The sequence below is a fragment of the Haliotis rufescens genome, unplaced genomic scaffold (assembly GCF_023055435.1).
Source record: "Haliotis rufescens isolate VD_foot unplaced genomic scaffold, xgHalRufe1.0.p SCAF_15, whole genome shotgun sequence".
NCBI classification, from domain to species: domain Eukaryota; kingdom Metazoa; phylum Mollusca; class Gastropoda; order Lepetellida; family Haliotidae; genus Haliotis; species Haliotis rufescens.
The window spans coordinates 2,747,419-2,765,198 of NW_025963835.1; the positions used below are offsets into that span (position 1 = coordinate 2,747,419).

At 45.3% G+C, this 17,780-nt stretch overlaps 1 protein-coding gene across 1 annotated transcript in view; it reads left to right on the top strand.

Moving 5' to 3' along the window:
• Window positions 1-17,780, top strand: part of LOC124134927 (rasGAP-activating-like protein 1) — a 38,947-nt gene that overhangs the window by 14,303 nt on the left and 6,864 nt on the right. The window contains exons 7-18 of the mRNA XM_048396030.1: window positions 1,583-1,717; window positions 2,534-2,634; window positions 3,171-3,285; window positions 4,213-4,369; window positions 5,405-5,469; window positions 5,615-5,724; window positions 7,672-7,861; window positions 9,132-9,269; window positions 10,170-10,305; window positions 12,490-12,671; window positions 15,946-16,095; window positions 16,885-17,020. Of these exons, the coding sequence (XP_048251987.1) occupies window positions 1,583-1,717; window positions 2,534-2,634; window positions 3,171-3,285; window positions 4,213-4,369; window positions 5,405-5,469; window positions 5,615-5,724; window positions 7,672-7,861; window positions 9,132-9,269; window positions 10,170-10,305; window positions 12,490-12,671; window positions 15,946-16,095; window positions 16,885-17,020 (1,615 nt within the window). The remainder of the gene's footprint in view (window positions 1-1,582; window positions 1,718-2,533; window positions 2,635-3,170; window positions 3,286-4,212; window positions 4,370-5,404; window positions 5,470-5,614; window positions 5,725-7,671; window positions 7,862-9,131; window positions 9,270-10,169; window positions 10,306-12,489; window positions 12,672-15,945; window positions 16,096-16,884; window positions 17,021-17,780) is intronic.

Consider the following 17,780-nt stretch of genomic DNA (forward strand, 5'->3'; position numbering starts at 1 on the left):
TTCGATAGGGGTGACGAAGGAGCGGTCCGCCTGGGCCTGCTCATGGGCTTCGTCGCCAAGAATCAGAGAGTCGGGCAAACGGAGAGAGAATTCACTGTAAGATCCCTCAAAGAAATCTTACATCCTGCTGATACTGAGGACAGAGCGCTGTGTCCGGTTAGGGCCCTTAAGTATTATCTTAAGGCTTCGAATGAACGTAGACAAGGGCGTGACCGTCTGTTCATATCGTGTAACCCTAATCGCACGGTTGACATAACTCGCAACTCGATTGCGTTGTGGCTTCGTTCTGTCATCAATCTGGCGTACCGGTCTCGGGGGTTACCGGTAGCGGGGTCAAACCCGCACGAGATCAGGGCGCTAGCGGCAACATTTGCCCTACACTCGAATATCTCTGTTCACAGAATATTACGAGGTTGTTACTGGCGTTCTGACTCGGTTTTTGCCAATCATTACCTCAGAAAGGTTTCTGATGAAGACGTGGAGGGGGTGCACCGTCTTGGGCCGCTGATCGCGGCACAAGCGGTCATCTAGGGGGTGTGTCCAGCGCAATTCCAAACTCCGCAGTCGTCAGTCCTTGCACGGTGGTCAATCTGGGTCGTCTCCAATGTTCCCACGCCGTGGGTACAGGAGTGGGGGTCCTGCAAACCAGCGCACTCACACCACAGGTGAGGCGGCTTTTTGTGTGTTTTGTCCTTATTTGTATTTTGACAATTATGCATTTAATTGTCTGTCGTGTATTCCAACCTTGCGATACATGCTTACGAATACTGGAATTAGGTCACGCGCCTAATGCATACTTTAAGTAGGCTTGCTCTGGGATATACGGTCTGAAGGAAATTAATTTCCCTCTTTTCGACTGTTTAACCTGATCTAAGATTTAGCTCACGCGGATACAGTGTTCTCATCCGCTGCGGCGATGAAATACCTATCCAGTGGGGCCGTTTGGAGTCACCAATCGTTTTGGCATTGACGATTGAGCCTTACGGTATGCGCTTGACAGTGCTTTGGTATTCCTATAGGGTAACGCCTAGCTAGGTGCATGCGCATCGAGTGCTTCCGCCTTGGTGTTTACTTCCGCTGGTCGGAAGGAACGCTAGCAGTCAGGATTCGGGTTGTAGGTGCTCCCCACCGCCTACTGTGGTAGTCAGCCTCGGTATAACAGTGGTAACGTATTACTTAATGTAATTTGTAGAATTTTCCTATTCGGAATATTCTATAAGTAATACGTTACCACTGGGCTGCTGCCCGCCCGTCCGTCCCCCGAGCACTTGCTCTCGCAGGAGACAAGAGTGAAGGGTGTCACATGGCAGCTAGGTGGCTACGCACGTGCTGCATGAGGTAATTGAGATCTCTGTGGTAGATTTCGCTATAGCAGCAGTTGTGGGAGACAACAGCCTCGGTATAACAGTGGTAACGTATTACTTATAGAATATTCCGAATAGGAAAATTCTACAACTTCCATCAAAACACATTTATTTGAACATAGTTGTTTGTTAATGACTCTAATGTTGTGTGTCCTAACAAATATCACAAGTGCAGTATTGAGAATGTTAAAAATGTGTTTTTGTTTATTGATAAACAGAGTCAGAAGAAGACTAGATTCCCCGAATGGCACGAGACTTTCACCTTCCTGCTTCCATCAGCAGACGTTGACTTCACCGTCACGATCACCGTCATGGACAAAGACCGTATTCGCAGTGACGATTTCATGGGAAGGGTAAGTGTTGTTAGCTGTGTGCAGTGACGACTTCATGGGAAGGGTAGGTGATGCTAGCGGTAGGCAGTGATGACTTCATGGGAAGGGTAGGTGATGTTTGTGGTAGGTAGTGATGACTTCATGGGAAGGGTAGGTGATGTTTGTGGTAGGCAGTGACGACTTCATGGGAAGGGTAGGTGATGTTTGTGGTAGGCAGTGACGACTTCATGGGAAGGGTAGGTGATGTTTGTGGTAGGTAGTGATGACTTCATGGGAAGGGTAGATGATGTTTGTGGTAGGTAGTGATGACTTCATGGGAAGGGTAGGTGATGCTAGCGGTAGGCAGTGATGACTTCATGGGAAGGGTAGATGATGTTTGTGGTAGGTAGTGATGACTTCATGGGAAGGGTAGATGATGTTTGTGGTAGGTAGTGATGACTTCATGGGAAGGGTAGATGATGTTTGTGGTAGGTAGTGATGACTTCATGGGAAGGGTAGGTGATGTTTGTGGTAGGTAGTGATTAATTCATGGGAAGGGTAGGTGATGTTTGTGGTAGGCAGTGATTAATTCATGGGAAGGGTAGGTTTTGCTACTTGTATGCAGTGATGACTTCATGGTAAGGGTAGGTTTTGCTACTTGTATGCAGTGATGACTTCATGGGAAGGGTAGGTGATGTTTGTGGTAGGTAGTGATGACTTCATGGGAAGGGTAGCTGATGTTAGTTGTATGCAGTAATAACTTCATGGGAAGGGTGGGTGTTGCTAGTGGTACACAGTAGGCAGTGACAACTTCATCTCACTTTAAATCAATGTTTGATGTGTTAATGTGTGTTGTAGATCCATCTCCGAGCAGATGACGTTCCCGAGGGCAGTTCCACCAGGAAGTGGCACTCAGTGGCTCACAAGACCCTCACGGCAACTGAGATACGCAGATGCAGGTACAGATCACTCCCCTTATCTCGATAAACAGAAGCAGGTACACACTGCTGTCCTTATCTCTATGCACAGATGCTGGTACAGACCACTGTCTGTATCTTGATCCATAGATGCAGGTACCAATCACCATCTGCATCTCTATACACATATACAGGGATAGACCTCTCTACATCTCTGTGCACACTTCCTATCAGGATTCCCAGTCAAAAAAGGTCCCTAGTGGCTGTTGTAAGAACCAAAAAGTAAAGATCAGTTTGTTACAGAATATGACTTGTTTGAATGTCGTCATACCCTAATGGCAGGGGAGTTGATCATGCTAACAACCACCAATTTTGTACAGACTGCCATGATATGAATGAAATATTGCTTTCTGCACTCACCTCTTTGTACTGATTTTGATGACTTGACATGCACTCCTCAAGCTCTTTGTTTCAATGTGCAGACTCGGGTACAGGCAGTTCTCTTTATGCTGGAAGGCAGAATGTGAATCAAAGGTTAATTAGTAGGCAGAAGGTTATGTTGTGAATTCTTTTTACAGTAAGATCGATCGTGGCAAGTTACGTCTGAAGCTGCAGCTGCTGGAGGAGCTGGTGCTGCCTTCGTCCTGCTACCATCCCGTCACAGATCTGCTGTTCCAGGCCATCAAACTAGAGGTGAGGTGCCCCATGATATATGTTACATTGATAAGTCTGTAGCTCCTGGCCATCAAACAAAAGGGGAGGTGTAACACGCTGTGCATTACACACCTCCTTTCCCCATCCTGCTACCAGCCCCACACAGGCCTGTATCTCCAGGCCATCACACAAAGGGTGAGGTGTACCATGCTTTGTAATACACATCCCCTAATATCCTCTACTTCAAACCTCGTCATTACTTTACAGTTTCTTTACACGATGATGATGAAATGCAGTCTAGTCCAACGAAACAAGCCACAGTCTGTTTCAAATGAAAGGTTGAAACCTAGAGTCTTCAAACCAATGAGTGCTCAGGTTACATTGCACAAATGGGAATATCTCTCTTGTAGCATGTCTTGTAGCCATGTACTCATCGACTCTACACATTTCTTCAATATCAGTCAATGGTAGGGTTCGCACAAAGTTTTGGTACACAAGTCACTGTTACAATGCAGAGCGGTGCTATGTATTCACTGGTGATGGAGGAAGGTGGTTTATGAAAACCTGTGAAGTGTTGATGATGGTCCTACTACTGCTTGCAATGTACAATATGTTATGATATAAAACTATTACGAAAGTAGCGGACATGCAACTTTAATTTGATAATTTGATATAATGTATAGGAGTGGTCAGGGGCGGTCGGGTAGCCTAGTGGTTAAAGCGTTCGCTCGTCACGGTGAAGACCCAGATTCGATTCCCGACATGTACAATGTGTGAAGCCCATTTCTGGTGTCCCCCGCCGTGATATTGCTGGAATATTGCTAAAAGTGGTGTAAAACCATACCCACTCACTCACTAAGTTTGATCATCCATCTTCAAGATTTAAAACTTCTCTGATGACCACATTGATATCAATGAGAGTTGCAAAATGTCGGCCAAGATGACAAGTGAGCTGTCTCATTTCAGAACTGTGAACTAGGTTTGTACATATGGCGCACTCTGGCAAAGAACAGGACTCTAGAGCTCAGCGAGGTTGCAGGATCACTCATCCGATTTTCACTCAGCCATGATGTAGTGGTTGACTTCCTCGACCGAGTGACACGAATGGATGTGGAGGACACAGGTAGGCAACTGTCACAATCATCAGTGTAAGTCAGGGGACACAGGTAGGCAACTGTCACAACCATCAGTGTAAGTCAGGGGACACAGAGAGGCAACTGTCACAACCATCAGTGTAAGTCAGGGGACACAGGTGGGCAACTGTCACAGCCATCAGTGTAAGTCAGGGGACACAGGTAGGCAACTGTCACAGCCATCAGTGTAAGTCAGGGGACACAGGTAGGCAACTGTCACAACCATCAGTGTAAGTCAGGGGACACAGGTAGGCAACTGTCACAACCATCAGTGTAAGGCGGGGGGCAGGTAGGCAACTGTCACAACCATCAGTGTAAGTCAGGGGACACAGGTAGGCAACTGTCACAACCATCAGTGTAAGTCAGGGGACACAGAGAGGCAACTGTCACAACCATCAGTGTAAGTCAGGGGACACAGGTAGGCAACTGTCACAACCATCAGTGTAAGTCAGGGGACACAGGTAGGCAACTGTCACAGCCATCAGTGTAAGTCAGGGGACATAGGTAGGCAACTGTCACAACCATCAGTGTAAGTCAGGGGACACAGGTAGGCAACTGTCACAACCATCAGTGTAAGTCAGGGGACACAGGTAGGCAACTGTCACAGCCATCAGTGTAAGTCAGGGGACACAGGTAGGCAACTGTCACAACCATCAGTGTAAGTCAGGGGACATAGGTAGTCAACTGTCACAACCATCAGTGTAAGTCAGGGGACACAGGTAGGCAACTGTCACAACCATCAGTGTAAGTCAGGGGACACAGGTAGGCAACAGTCACAGCCATCAGTGTAAGTCAGGGGACACAGGTAGGCAACTGTCACAACCATCAGTGTAAGTCAGGGGACACAGGTAGGTAACTGTCACAGCCATCAGTGTAAGTCAGGGGACACAGGTAGGAAACTGTCACAACCATCAGTGTAAGTCAGGGGACACAGGTAGGCAACTGTCACAGCCATCAGTGTAAGTCAGGGGACACAGGTAGGCAAAATTAGAAGCATTCTGATGATATCCTATCTTCCTCTTCAGCCAATCCAAACACCTTGTTCAGGGGGAACACTCTAGCTACCAAGTCTATGGACCAGTTTATGAAGGTACGTACTGCAGTTTCACATTGGATGTTCTTAATCTTCAGAAGGTTTTATTGAGGCACCGGTAATATGGTATGCATTGTCAGTTCAAATAAATTTTAAGTCTTTTGTAACTTCATTGCTTTGATGGTGATTGATCACATTGCAGATCGTAGGAATGCCATACCTGCATCACACTCTGTCCAATGAGATTGACCGGATCTTCAGTGAGAAGAAGACTGTGGAACTGGACCCTCATAGGGTCAACAGTGTCAGAAGGTCAGCAGTGCTGTGTTCTAGATTGATGTGGTGCCCCGTCGGGGTTCCGGGTTATCATAGATTCCCAGAATGTTATGCTTCTTGAAAGAGCTGCCCCGTTGGGGTTCTGGGTTTGAATAGGCCCCAGCATCCTATGCTTGTCCAAAGAGCCACCCCTTGGGAATTCGGGGTTAGAATAGGTCCCCTGCATCCTATGCTTGTCCAAAGAGCCACCCCTTGGGAATTCGGGGTTAGAATAGGTCCCCAACAACCTGTGCTTGTCATAAGAGTAACCCTGTCCGGATTCCAGGTTAGGATAGGTCCCCAACAACTTGTGCTTGTCATAAGAGTAACCCTGTCCAGATTCCAGGTTAGGATAGGTAACCAACAACCTGTGCTTGTCGCAAGTCTTACCCCGTTGGGATCCCAGGTTAGGATAGGTAACCAACAACCTGTGCTTGTCGCAAGTCTTACCCCGTTGGGATCCCAGGTTAGGATAGGTCCCCAACAACTCGTGGTTGTCATTAGAGTCTCACCCCGTTGGATTTCCAGGTTAGAATAGGTCCCCAACAACCTGTGCTTGTCATAAGAGTAACCCTGTCCGGATTCCAGGTTAGGATAGGTCCCCAACAACTTGTGCTTGTCATAAGAGTAACCCTGTCCGGATTCCAGGTTAGGATAGGTAACCAACAACCTGTGCTTGTCGCAAGTCTTACCCCGTTGGGATCCCAGGTTAGGATAGGTAACCAACAACCTGTGCTTGTCGCAAGTCTTACCCCGTTGGGATCCCAGGTTAGGATAGGTCCCCAACAACTCGTGGTTGTCATAAGAGTCTCACCCCGTTGGATTTCCAGGTTAGAATAGGTCCCCAACAACCTGTGCTTGTCTGAAGGGCCACCCCTTGGGAATTCCTGCAAGGCCATACAATACTTTGGTACATTTTGCAGCATGAAATGTCATAAATGATAATGCATGAGAAACTCCCTACATGAGACATGTATATTGTGTACCTAGGCAACGAAAACTTATAAGGCAAGGCAGTTGAAGACCTAGGCAAATTTTGGAGAGCATGAAATATGGATTGACAATACATGAATAACTCCTCATACAGCTAACATGGCCTGAATGACTTGTGCATGATGTATCAGACCAAATGAAAAACAAGGCAAACATGGCATGGGATGGGAGGGTGGGTAATGAAACCCAATCTTTTGGCAGTGGTGAAAGGCTGCGTGGCTGCTGAAAAACTAACTATATTCTGGCTATGTTCGCAGCCTGCCTGACAGGAAGTTAAAGTTATGTTACTACATGACATTTACCATTATGTATGAAGAACCCTTTAACATTTACAGTACATTTTGAACACTACTTTGCTTGTCTTTCCATGGAAATTCTGAGGAAGTAGGACTGCCTCCGAGGTCTAGTGGTAGAGCGTCCGCCCGGAGAGCGGAAGGCCCGGGGTTCGATCCCTAGCCGTGTCATACCAAAAGACGTTAAAAGATGGTACTTGTTGTTACCCTGTCTGGCGCTCGGCATAAAGGGGCTGAAACAAGGACTGGTCGGCTCGGAGACAGTATACTGTGTCTGAGTAGGGTATTCATGTTAAACTGCAGCATGGTATATCAGTGAGCTAGCACTATAAATCGGCATTAGTCTTGACTAGTACAAGCAGCCACACACACACGTGCATGCACATCACTATATAAGTGCAATAATCTTGGTTGCAACATTAAACACAATTTCACCTCACCTCACCTCACCTCACCTCGCCTCGCCTCGCCTCGCCTCGCCTCACCTCACCTCACCTCACCTCTGGGGAAGTGGCCAATACCAAAGGTTGTCTTCCCATGAGAATTTCAAGACAGAAGTGATTCCCAAACATAATACTTGTCATCACACAAGAATTCTAAGACATGTAAGAGGTCCTGAGTACCACATCAATAGCTAATTCCCAGATTTGTATTGTAGACGACACAGTATTCACCGCGAGTCGGAGGAGAACATCCTCCAGTCTAGTCAGGAGGTGCTGGAGGGCTACATGGGGGACATCATGGAGCGCATCATCCACTCCGCCCGCGACTGCCCCCACATCATGAGGATGGTGTTCCGCAACCTCCAGATGACCGTCAGGAAGAAGTGGCCCGAGACAGAGTACGAGGTAGGGAGTGGTGTGCAAGAGCTCACTAAATTGGTTGCCCCGATGTCTACTGGTTGATGCCAAGCAACTTGTGGGTTCCTATTCTTCCCCATGATGATTGTGATGGATCTAGGGGGTTCAATTAACTGGACATGGTGTCACATTTCAAATACACAGAACAGGATATCTTTGCCAACAATAACACTATCAATTTATTGACACGAATCAATCACTCAAATTAGCAAGTGTATGTATTAATAAAGACATATATTAAATTACTCAATAAATATATAATATAACAGCTAAAACAGCGCCAAAGATAAGTTTGTGGCAGGGTGGTAATCCCAGTCAAATTTCTAAGGCATTAATTATTCTGTGTTTACAGTGTAGGCATTAGTGAACACTAAGTAGAGTAGACCACTTGAGTGCAGGGGTGCGTGAAACAGTGTGTACACTAAAACAACAACTTTTGTAGGCATTAGTCACTGTAGGCATTTGTCACTGTAGGCATTAGTAGACCTAACCATATGTAAGCTACTGACATACTCACAATATCAAGCGACTGCATTCATTCACTGCTGATCTCAATCTAACGGGATCTTAACCGTAAAAAAACCATGACATCACAACCAGCTGATTGTATCTAACAGTAAACAAACCATGACATCTGGTCATCGAACGAGTGTGTACTGTAATATTATTTTATAGCACAAAGCATACGACTAATATAACAACTTAACAAACTGACAGAAGTTAAATAACTTAAAATATGGCACTTTATGCAATATTTGTAATGTCACTGAGGGAACACAAATATCGATGACATCATGATTCAAAATGGCGTGGCCCAGTAACCTGGCATGTCACTGTATGCAGTCAGTCATCGAAATACAAACTTAAGGTAATTTACGCAAAATAAACATGATTCCTACTTCTATTAAGTTATTACTCACGTTAACACAAATGTTCTACAAAAATTAACTTGGAATAGTGCTTATTACTGAAGATAAATGATGAACGAAAACAGGACAATGCTACGCAGGATAATGTAAACTCTTGAACCTAGCAATGATCTTTTGTGTGTAGGCGCCAGATCAGTATTCATGGATGTATCCATTCTGGTAACTTTCACTTTTTGAATTCCTTATGTTTTACAATAAATTCGATATTATCAGACATGATGAACAGGCAAATCAAAACTTGTACATGGGATATGAATGTAGTGATATAGCTTAAGGTCCACATTACCTGAAATATCAACACAGACTGAATTATCTTCCCTGTTTTCAAGGACATTCCATACCTGGCTGTAAGCGGCTTCCTCTTTCTCCGGTTCTTCGCTCCAGCCATCTTGTCCCCGAAGTTGTTCTCCCTCCACCCAATACATGCCAACAGGAAGATCAGTCGAACCCTCACCCTGCTGGCGAAGGTAGGTTGTGGACTCATATACACGACTCAGTACATGATATCACATGCCAACAGGAAGATCAGTCAAACCCACATCCTGCTGGTCAAGGTAGGTCATCGACTCACTACATAATATACACGCCAACAGGAAGATCAGTCAATTCCTCACCCTGCTGGCCAAGGTAGGTCGTGGACTCACTACTTCATATTACATGCCAACAGGAAGATCAGTCGAACCCTCACCTTGCTGGCAAAGGTAGGTCATTGACTCACTACATCACATACATGCCAACAGGAAGATCAGTTGAACCAACATCCTGCTGGCAAAGGTAGGTCACCGACTCACTACATCACATACATGCCAACAGGAAGATAAGTCCAACCCTCACCCAGCTGGCAAAGGTAGGTCATCGACTCACTACATCACATACATGCCAACAGGAAGATTAGTCGAACCCTCACCCTGCTGGCAAAGGTAGGTCGTGGACTCACTACATCATATACAAGTCAATGGGAATATCAGTCAAACACTCGCCCTGCTGGCAAAGGTAGGTCATGGACTCACTACATCATATACATGCCAACAGGAAGATCTGTCAAACACTCACCCTGCTGGCAAAGGTAGGTCGCCAACTCACTACATCATATACATGCCAACAGGAAGATCAGTCGAACCATCACCCTGCTGGCCAAGGTAGGTCGTCAACTCACTGCATCATATACAAGACTCGCTACACCATATACTTGCTGGTTGCCCATAGCCTTTTTAAAACAATAATAGCTCTTAGTGCTATACTTCAACATTTTCAAAAAACTGTTTGTGTGTATAACTTTGATATATTATGACATGTTTCAAAATCCATAGCTTGTTACTGTTGTTACATGGCTGAAACAAAACTTTGAACTCACTTCTACCTTCCAGCTGACCCAGAGCATGGGGAACCTGAACGTCCAGGGCAAGGAGACCTGGCTGGAGCCCCTAGCACCACTCATACATACTTACGTTGGCTGTGTCAGAGAGTTTATTGACGACCTGGTCACAGTATTTGATTCTGACAGTAAGTACTTTGTATTTTTTCAAGTATATGTCATGAGTATTATGTAATCTTATGAAATTGAATGCCCTTTTCACTGTCAAACAGCCATCTCTGGAAATATTAACACCAGGAGAGAAAAAACTTCTGAAAATGTATCACAAGAAATGTGTATTTGAAAGAATCGCTCACACTAATTTGTCAAAGATCATTGTTGGAGAGCCAACTTTTCAGATTCATGTTAGTCATCCATGAAACATCATCATTACTCCGTTACTGTACACTACGTTCCTCCATCACTTATGAATACATAGAGTTGCTCTGCTGTGTAAGTTGCTATATTTTACCCTTAAACCAAGCCACAGCCTGGCTCCAGTGAGAGGCAATCCCATAAAAATCAGGAATCTTTTACACCAATACTATAGTTCTCTGCGTGAAGATGTAACCTCCATACATGGTGTTTTGGCCGAATTTTTACCACCAATTTCATTGAAGGATGTTTGGGTCTTCCATTGGTAATGCTGGTGGTGCAGTTGCCAGGCTGTCATGATATAGGTAGAATACCAGAATGATGAAATCTGATTGGTCCACGTGAGCTTGATAACATACTATGTATCCCGCCTTGGAGGGAAGTAAATCTCTCAGCAGGTGAATAAATCCCTTAGACCCCGCCACAAGCAAGACTTGAGTTCTGAGAGGCAGAATAAATCCGTTATACCCAAATTCCAAGCAAAAAACTGCACAATATTCCGTTGCAATGAAAATCATATGACATAGCAAACCTAACATGGGACGCCTCTGTCTTGTGGTATGAAACCTAAAGCGGGACTCTTAGTCTTGTGGTATGAAACCTAAAGCGGGACGCCTCCAGCTTGTGGTATGAAACCTAACGCGGGATGCCTCCAGCGTGTGGTATGAAACCTAACGCGGGAGGCCATCAGCTTGTGGTATGAAACCTAACACCGGACGCCTCCAGCGTGTGGTATGAAACCTAACGCGGGAGGCCATCAGCTTGTGGTATGAAACCTAACACGGGACGCCTATGTCTTGTGGTATGAAACCTAACACGGGACGCCTCCAGCTTTTGATATGAAACCTCATGTGGGACAGCTCCATCTTGTGGTATGAAACCTAACACGGGACGCCTCCGCCTTGTGGTATGAAACCTAACGCGGGACGCCTCCAGCTTGTGGTATGAAACCTAAAGCGGGACCCATCCAGCTTGTGGTATGAAACCTAACACGGGATGCCTCCAGCTTGTAGTATGAAACCTAACATGGGATGCCTCCGTCTTGCGGTATGAAACCTAACGCGGGATGCCTCCGTCTTGTGGTATGAAACCTAACACGGGATGCCTCCAGCTTGTGGTATGAAACCTAACGCGGGACGCCTCCAGCTTGTGGTATGCAACCTATCGAGGGACGCTTCCAGCTTGTGGTATGAAACCTAACGTGGGATGCCTCCAGCTTGTGGTATGAAACCTAACGCGGGATGCCTCCAGCTTGTGGTATGAAACCTAACGCGGGACGCCTCCGTCTTGTGGTATGCAACCTAACGAGGGGCGCTTCCAGCTTTTGGTATGAAACCTAACGCGGGATGCCTCCGTCTTGTGGTATGAAACCTAATGTGGGACGCCTATGTCTTGTGGTATGAAACCTAACACGGGATGCCTCCAGCTTGTGGTATGAAACCGAAAGCGGGATGCCTCCATCTTGCGGTATGAAACCTAACGCGGGATGCCTCTGTCTTTTGGTATGAAACCTAACGCGGGATGCCTCTATCTTGTGGTATGAAACCTAACACAGGATGCCTCTGTCTTGTTGTATGAAACCTAACGCGGGATGCCTCCGTCTTGTGGTATGAAACCTAACGCGGGATGCCTCTGTCTTGTTGTATGAAACCTAACATGTGATTCCTCTGTCTTGTGGTATGAAACCTAACATGTGATTCCTCTTTCTTGTTGTATGAAACCTTACGCGGGATGCCTCTGTCTTGTTGTATGAAACCTAACGCGGGATGCCTCTGTCTTGTTGTATGAAACCTAACATGTGATTCCTCTGTCTTGTTGTATGAAACCTAACATGGGATGCCTCCGTCTTGTGGTATGAAACCTAACATGTGATTCCTCTGTCTTGTGGTATGAAACCTAACGAGGGACGTACCCCTTGTGATCCTGCTACAACTTATAAGATGCATGTGTTTGTACAGAGAACCACCGATGTTCAGGCCTGTCCCCGACCCACCAGAAGGATGAAGTGATACTGAGGCATGGTGTGCTACTGAAGTGCCGCTACAAGACCAAGTCCTGGCTGCGACCCCTTGTCTTCAAGAAGTGCAACTTCTGGCTCACTCGAACCACCTTGTCTTACACCAAGTCACAGTCAGAAGAGGTGAGAGATGCACACCTTCAAGGACAAACCGCAACATTATTTGTTTTTGAGATCTTTTTTCTCAAAATGACATGTGGGATTCATTTTTTAAAATGACATGCCAAAAGTGTCTTATGGCATGTTACTTGCTCAGAAACTGATTGAATACCAAAGATAAGGGGTTATAGATTGTGGAGTTAAGTGTTTCGTGTTCAGAATCTGAGGACAGACTTTCATATTGCCTTATACAGTGTTTGAAACAAAGCATGAAAGTGAGTTGGGTCTTTGACCATGTTTTCTGAATGTTGTGTAAAATATTGTGTGATTAGAAGATAAAACTTCTTTGTTTTCCTTGTAGTGCGTGGTTACCTGTAGATTTAATCATGCTAAATTGAATTTGGAACCGTAATCTACAGGAAGCCTAGTTCTACAATGAAAACACTTTAGTATATCTCCATTCTACCATGATGAAATGAAACGCGAAGTCTGTGGTGTAAGCAGTGATTGTGAGTGAAGCGGCATGTCTAGTCATTTGAATTGGTTGTCGATTTTATTTAATCATACATCGATGATACCCTTTCAACAAAATATGGTCTTGTATATGCTCAAGTTGTGTCTTTTCACATCATCATACTGAATGTGCAGCACAGCTACTTCGTAAGCCAACATGCAGTGGGCACCCTGATTAAACAAGCCTTGCCAAACCACTCATTGTGTCACAGAAAATTGGACAACACAGTTGGTTATAGAAAAGCGCCAAATTATTAAGCTATCTGTTGTCACCAAAACTTGAAATACATTCTCTTGGTGATTTCTTTTTGTGTTTTCTGCCCAAAATGATTTGCTTATGCTTACCATGTTGTTTGATGCTTATGCTTACCATGTTGTGTGATGCTTATGCTTACCATGTTGTTTGATGCTTATGATTACCGTGTCGTGTGATGCTTATGCCTACCGTGTCGTGTGATGCTTATGCTTACCATTCCGTGTGATGCTTATGCTTACCATGTTGTGTGATGCTCATGCTTACAATGTTGTTTGATGCTTATGCTTACCATGCCGTGGGATGCTTATGCTTACCGTGCCATGTGATGCTTATGCTATAAGTATTGCTTGATGCTTATGCTTACCATGGCGTGTGATGCTTATGCTATCAGTATTGTTTGATGCTTATGCTTACCATGTTGTTTGATGCTTATGCTTACCGTGTCATGTGATGCTTATGCTACCAGTGTTGTTTGATGCTTATGCTTACTGTGTCGTGTGATGCTTATGCTTACCATGTTGTGTGATGCTTATGCTTACCATGTCATGTGATGCTTATGCTTACCATGTTGTGTGATGCTTATGCTTACCATGTTGTTTGATGCTTATGTTTACCGTGTCGTGTGATGCTTATGCTTACCATGTTGTGTGATGCTTATGCTTACCATGTCATGTGATGCTTATGCTTACCATGTTGTTTGATGCTTATGCTTACCATGTTGTTTGATGCTTATGCTTACCGTGTTTTTGATATTTATGCTCACCATGTTGTCTGATGCTTATGCTTACCGTGTCGTGTGATGCTTATGCTTACAGTGCCGGGTGATGCTTATGCTTACCATGCTGTGTGATGCTTATGCTTACCATGCTGTTTGATGCTTATGCTTACCGTGTCGTGTGATGCTTATGCTTACCATGTTGTTTGATGCTTATGCTTACCATGTTGTTTGATGCTTATGCTTACCGTGCCGTGTGATGCTTATGCTTACCATGCCATGTGATGCTTATGCTTACCATGCCGTGTGATGCTTATGCTTACCATGCCATGTGATGCTTATGCTTACCGTGCCGTGTGATGCTTATGCTTACCGTGCCATGTGATGCTTATGCTTACTATGCCATGTGATGCTTATGCTTACCGTGCCATGTGATGCCTATGCTTACCATGCTGTCTGATGCTGATACTTACTGTGCCTCGTGATGCTTATGCTTACCGTGCCGTGTGATGCTTATGCTTACCATGCCGTGTGATGCTTATGCTTACCATGCCGTGTGATGCTTATACTTACCATGTCGTGTGATGCTTATACTTACCATGCCGTGTGATGCTTATGCTAACCATGTTGTTTGATGCTTATGCTAACCATGTCGTGTGATGCTTATGCTTACCATGCCGTGTGATGCTTATGCTTACCTTGCTGTGTGATGCTTATGCTAACTGTGCTGTGTGATGCTTATGCTAACCATGTTGTGTGATGCTTATGCTAACCATGTTGTTTGATGCTTATGCTTACCATGCCGTGTGATGCTTATGCTAACCATGCCGTGTGATGCTTATGCTAACCATGTTGTTTGATGCTTATGCTAACCATGTCGTGTGATGCTTATGCTTACCGTCCCATGTGATGCTTATGCTTACCTTGCTGTGTGATGCTTATGCTAACTGTGCTGTGTGATGCTTATACTTACCGTGCCATGTGATGCTTATGCATACCATGCCGTGTGATGCTAATACTTACCGTGCCATGTGATGCTTATGCTTACCATGTCGTGTGATGCTTATGCTTACCATGCCGTGTGATGCTTATGCTTACCGTGCCATGTGATGCTTATGCTTACCATGCTGTGTGATGCTTTTGCTCACTGTGCCATGTGATGCTTATGCTTACCGTGCTGTGTGATGCTTATGCTTACCATGCTGTGTGATGCTTTTGCTTACTGTGCCGTGTGATGCTTATGCTTACCATGTTGTTTGATGCTTATGCATACTGTGCCATGTGATGCTTATGCTTACTGTGCTGTGTGATGCTTATGCTTACCGTGCCGTGTGATGCTTATGCTTACCATGTTGTTTGATGCTAATGCTTACTGTGCCGTGTGATGCTTATGCTTACCATGTTGTTTGATGCTTATGTTGTCCCTGTTGTCTGATGCTGATACTTACTGTGCCTCGTGATGCTTATGCTTACCATGTTGTTTGATGCTTATGCTTACCATGTTGTTTGATGCTTATGCTTACCATGTTGTTTGATGCTTATGCTTACCATGTTGTTTGATGCTTATGTTATCCCTGTTGTCTGATGCTTATACTTACTGTGCCTCGTGATGCTTATGCTTACCATGTTGTTTGATGCTTATGCTTACCATGTTGTTTGATGCTTATGCTTACCATGTTGTTTGATGCTTATGCTTACTGTGCCGTGTGATGCTTATGCTTACCATGTTGTTTGATGCTTATGCTTACGATGTTGTTTGATGCTTATGTTATCCCTGTTGTCTGATGCTTATGCTTACTGTGTTGTGTTTCCAGGCAAGGAAGGTGATCCCCGTGTCCCAGGTGTGTGCAGTAGAGAAGCTGGACTATGGAGCCCTCAGCAAGTCTAACATGGGCCAGATCCTCATCCGTGACCCCGAGGACACCAACAACCTGGACTACGGCATCCTCTACTTTCAGGCCAAGGTTGGTGCCGGTTATTGCATCATGCATTTTTCTTTCTATTGTATGCAGTATTGAGTATAACAAAATGTTACATAAAATGGGGCAGAGGCCACAAAATATGATACAGTCCTAAGACTGATCTCACCACCCTTGTACTAAATCACCAGTCCCAAAGTAAATGTTATTGTTTATCAGGTTTGCCTGGTGACACAGGTTATGTCAGTGAGAGCCTGAGAATGTCAGTCATCAAGTCATGAAACTATTCTGTGAACTTGCTCTGTTCAAAACTGGAATTACATTCCCAAATGTCTTGTACCCACCCAGGATGTGAATGAGTTGCTGTTTGTGAGTTTCCCATTTCTCCTTGTACCCACCCAGGATGTGAATGAGTTGCTGTTTGTTAGTTTCCCATTTCTCCTTGTACCCACTCAGGATGTGAATGAGTTGCTGTTTGTGAGTTTCCCATTTCTCCTGGTACCCACCCAGGATGTGAATGAGTTGCTGTTTGTGAGTTTCCCATTTCTCCTTGTACCCACTCAGGATGTGAATGAGTTGCTGTTTGTGAGTTTCCCATTTCTCCTGGTACCCACCCAGGATGTGAATGAGTTGCTTTTTGTGAGTTTCCCATTACTCCTTGTACCCACTCAGGATGTGAATGAGTTGCTGTTTGTGAGTTTCCCATTTCTCCTTGTACCCACCCAGGATGTGAATGAGTTGCTGTTTGTGAGTTTCCCATTTCTCCTTGTACCCACTCAGGATGTGAATGAGTTGCTGTTTGTGAGTTTCCCATTTCTCCTTGTACCCACTCAGGATGTGAATGAGCTGACATCCTGGATGTCGGCCATCAGGAAGACATGTCAGTTTAACCAGTGCCGAGTTGAAGCCTACCACCCCGGGGTTTACAAGGGAGAGAAGTGGAGCTGCTGCCACAGGCCACTACCTACAGGTGAGTCACTACCTACAGGTGAGTCACTACCTACAGGTGAGTCACTACTCACAGGTGAGCCACTACCTACAGGACATGACCCACAGGTGAGCCACTACCTACAGGGCATGACCCACAGGTGAGTCACTACCTACATGACACTACCTACAGGTGAGTCACTACCTACAGGTGAGTCACTACCTACAGGTGAGTCACTATCCACAGGTGAGCCACTACCTACAGGACATGACCCACAGGTGAGTCACTACCTACATGACACTACCTACAGGTGAGTCACTACCTACAGGTGAGTCACTACCTACAGGTGAGTCACTACCTACAGGTGAGTCACTACCTACAGGTGAGCCACTATCTACAGGTGAGCCACTACCCACAGGTGAGCCACTACCTACAGGTGAGTCACTACCCACAGGTGAGCCACTACCTACAGGTGAGTCAATACCTACAGGTGAGTCAATACCTACAGGACACTACCAATAGGTCAGTTACTACGTACAGGTCACTACCCACAGATGCTACTACCCACAGGTTAGTCACTACCTACAGGTGAGTCACTACCCACAGGTGAGCCACTACTTACAGGACATGACCCACAGGTGAGTCACCACCTGCAGGACACTACCAATAGGTCAGTTACTACGTACATGCCACTTCCCACAGATGCTACTACCTACAGGACACGACCCAAAGGTGAGTCACTACCTACAGGACACTATCCATAGGTCAGTTAGTATGGTATCCACGGCCCCAATACCTAAAG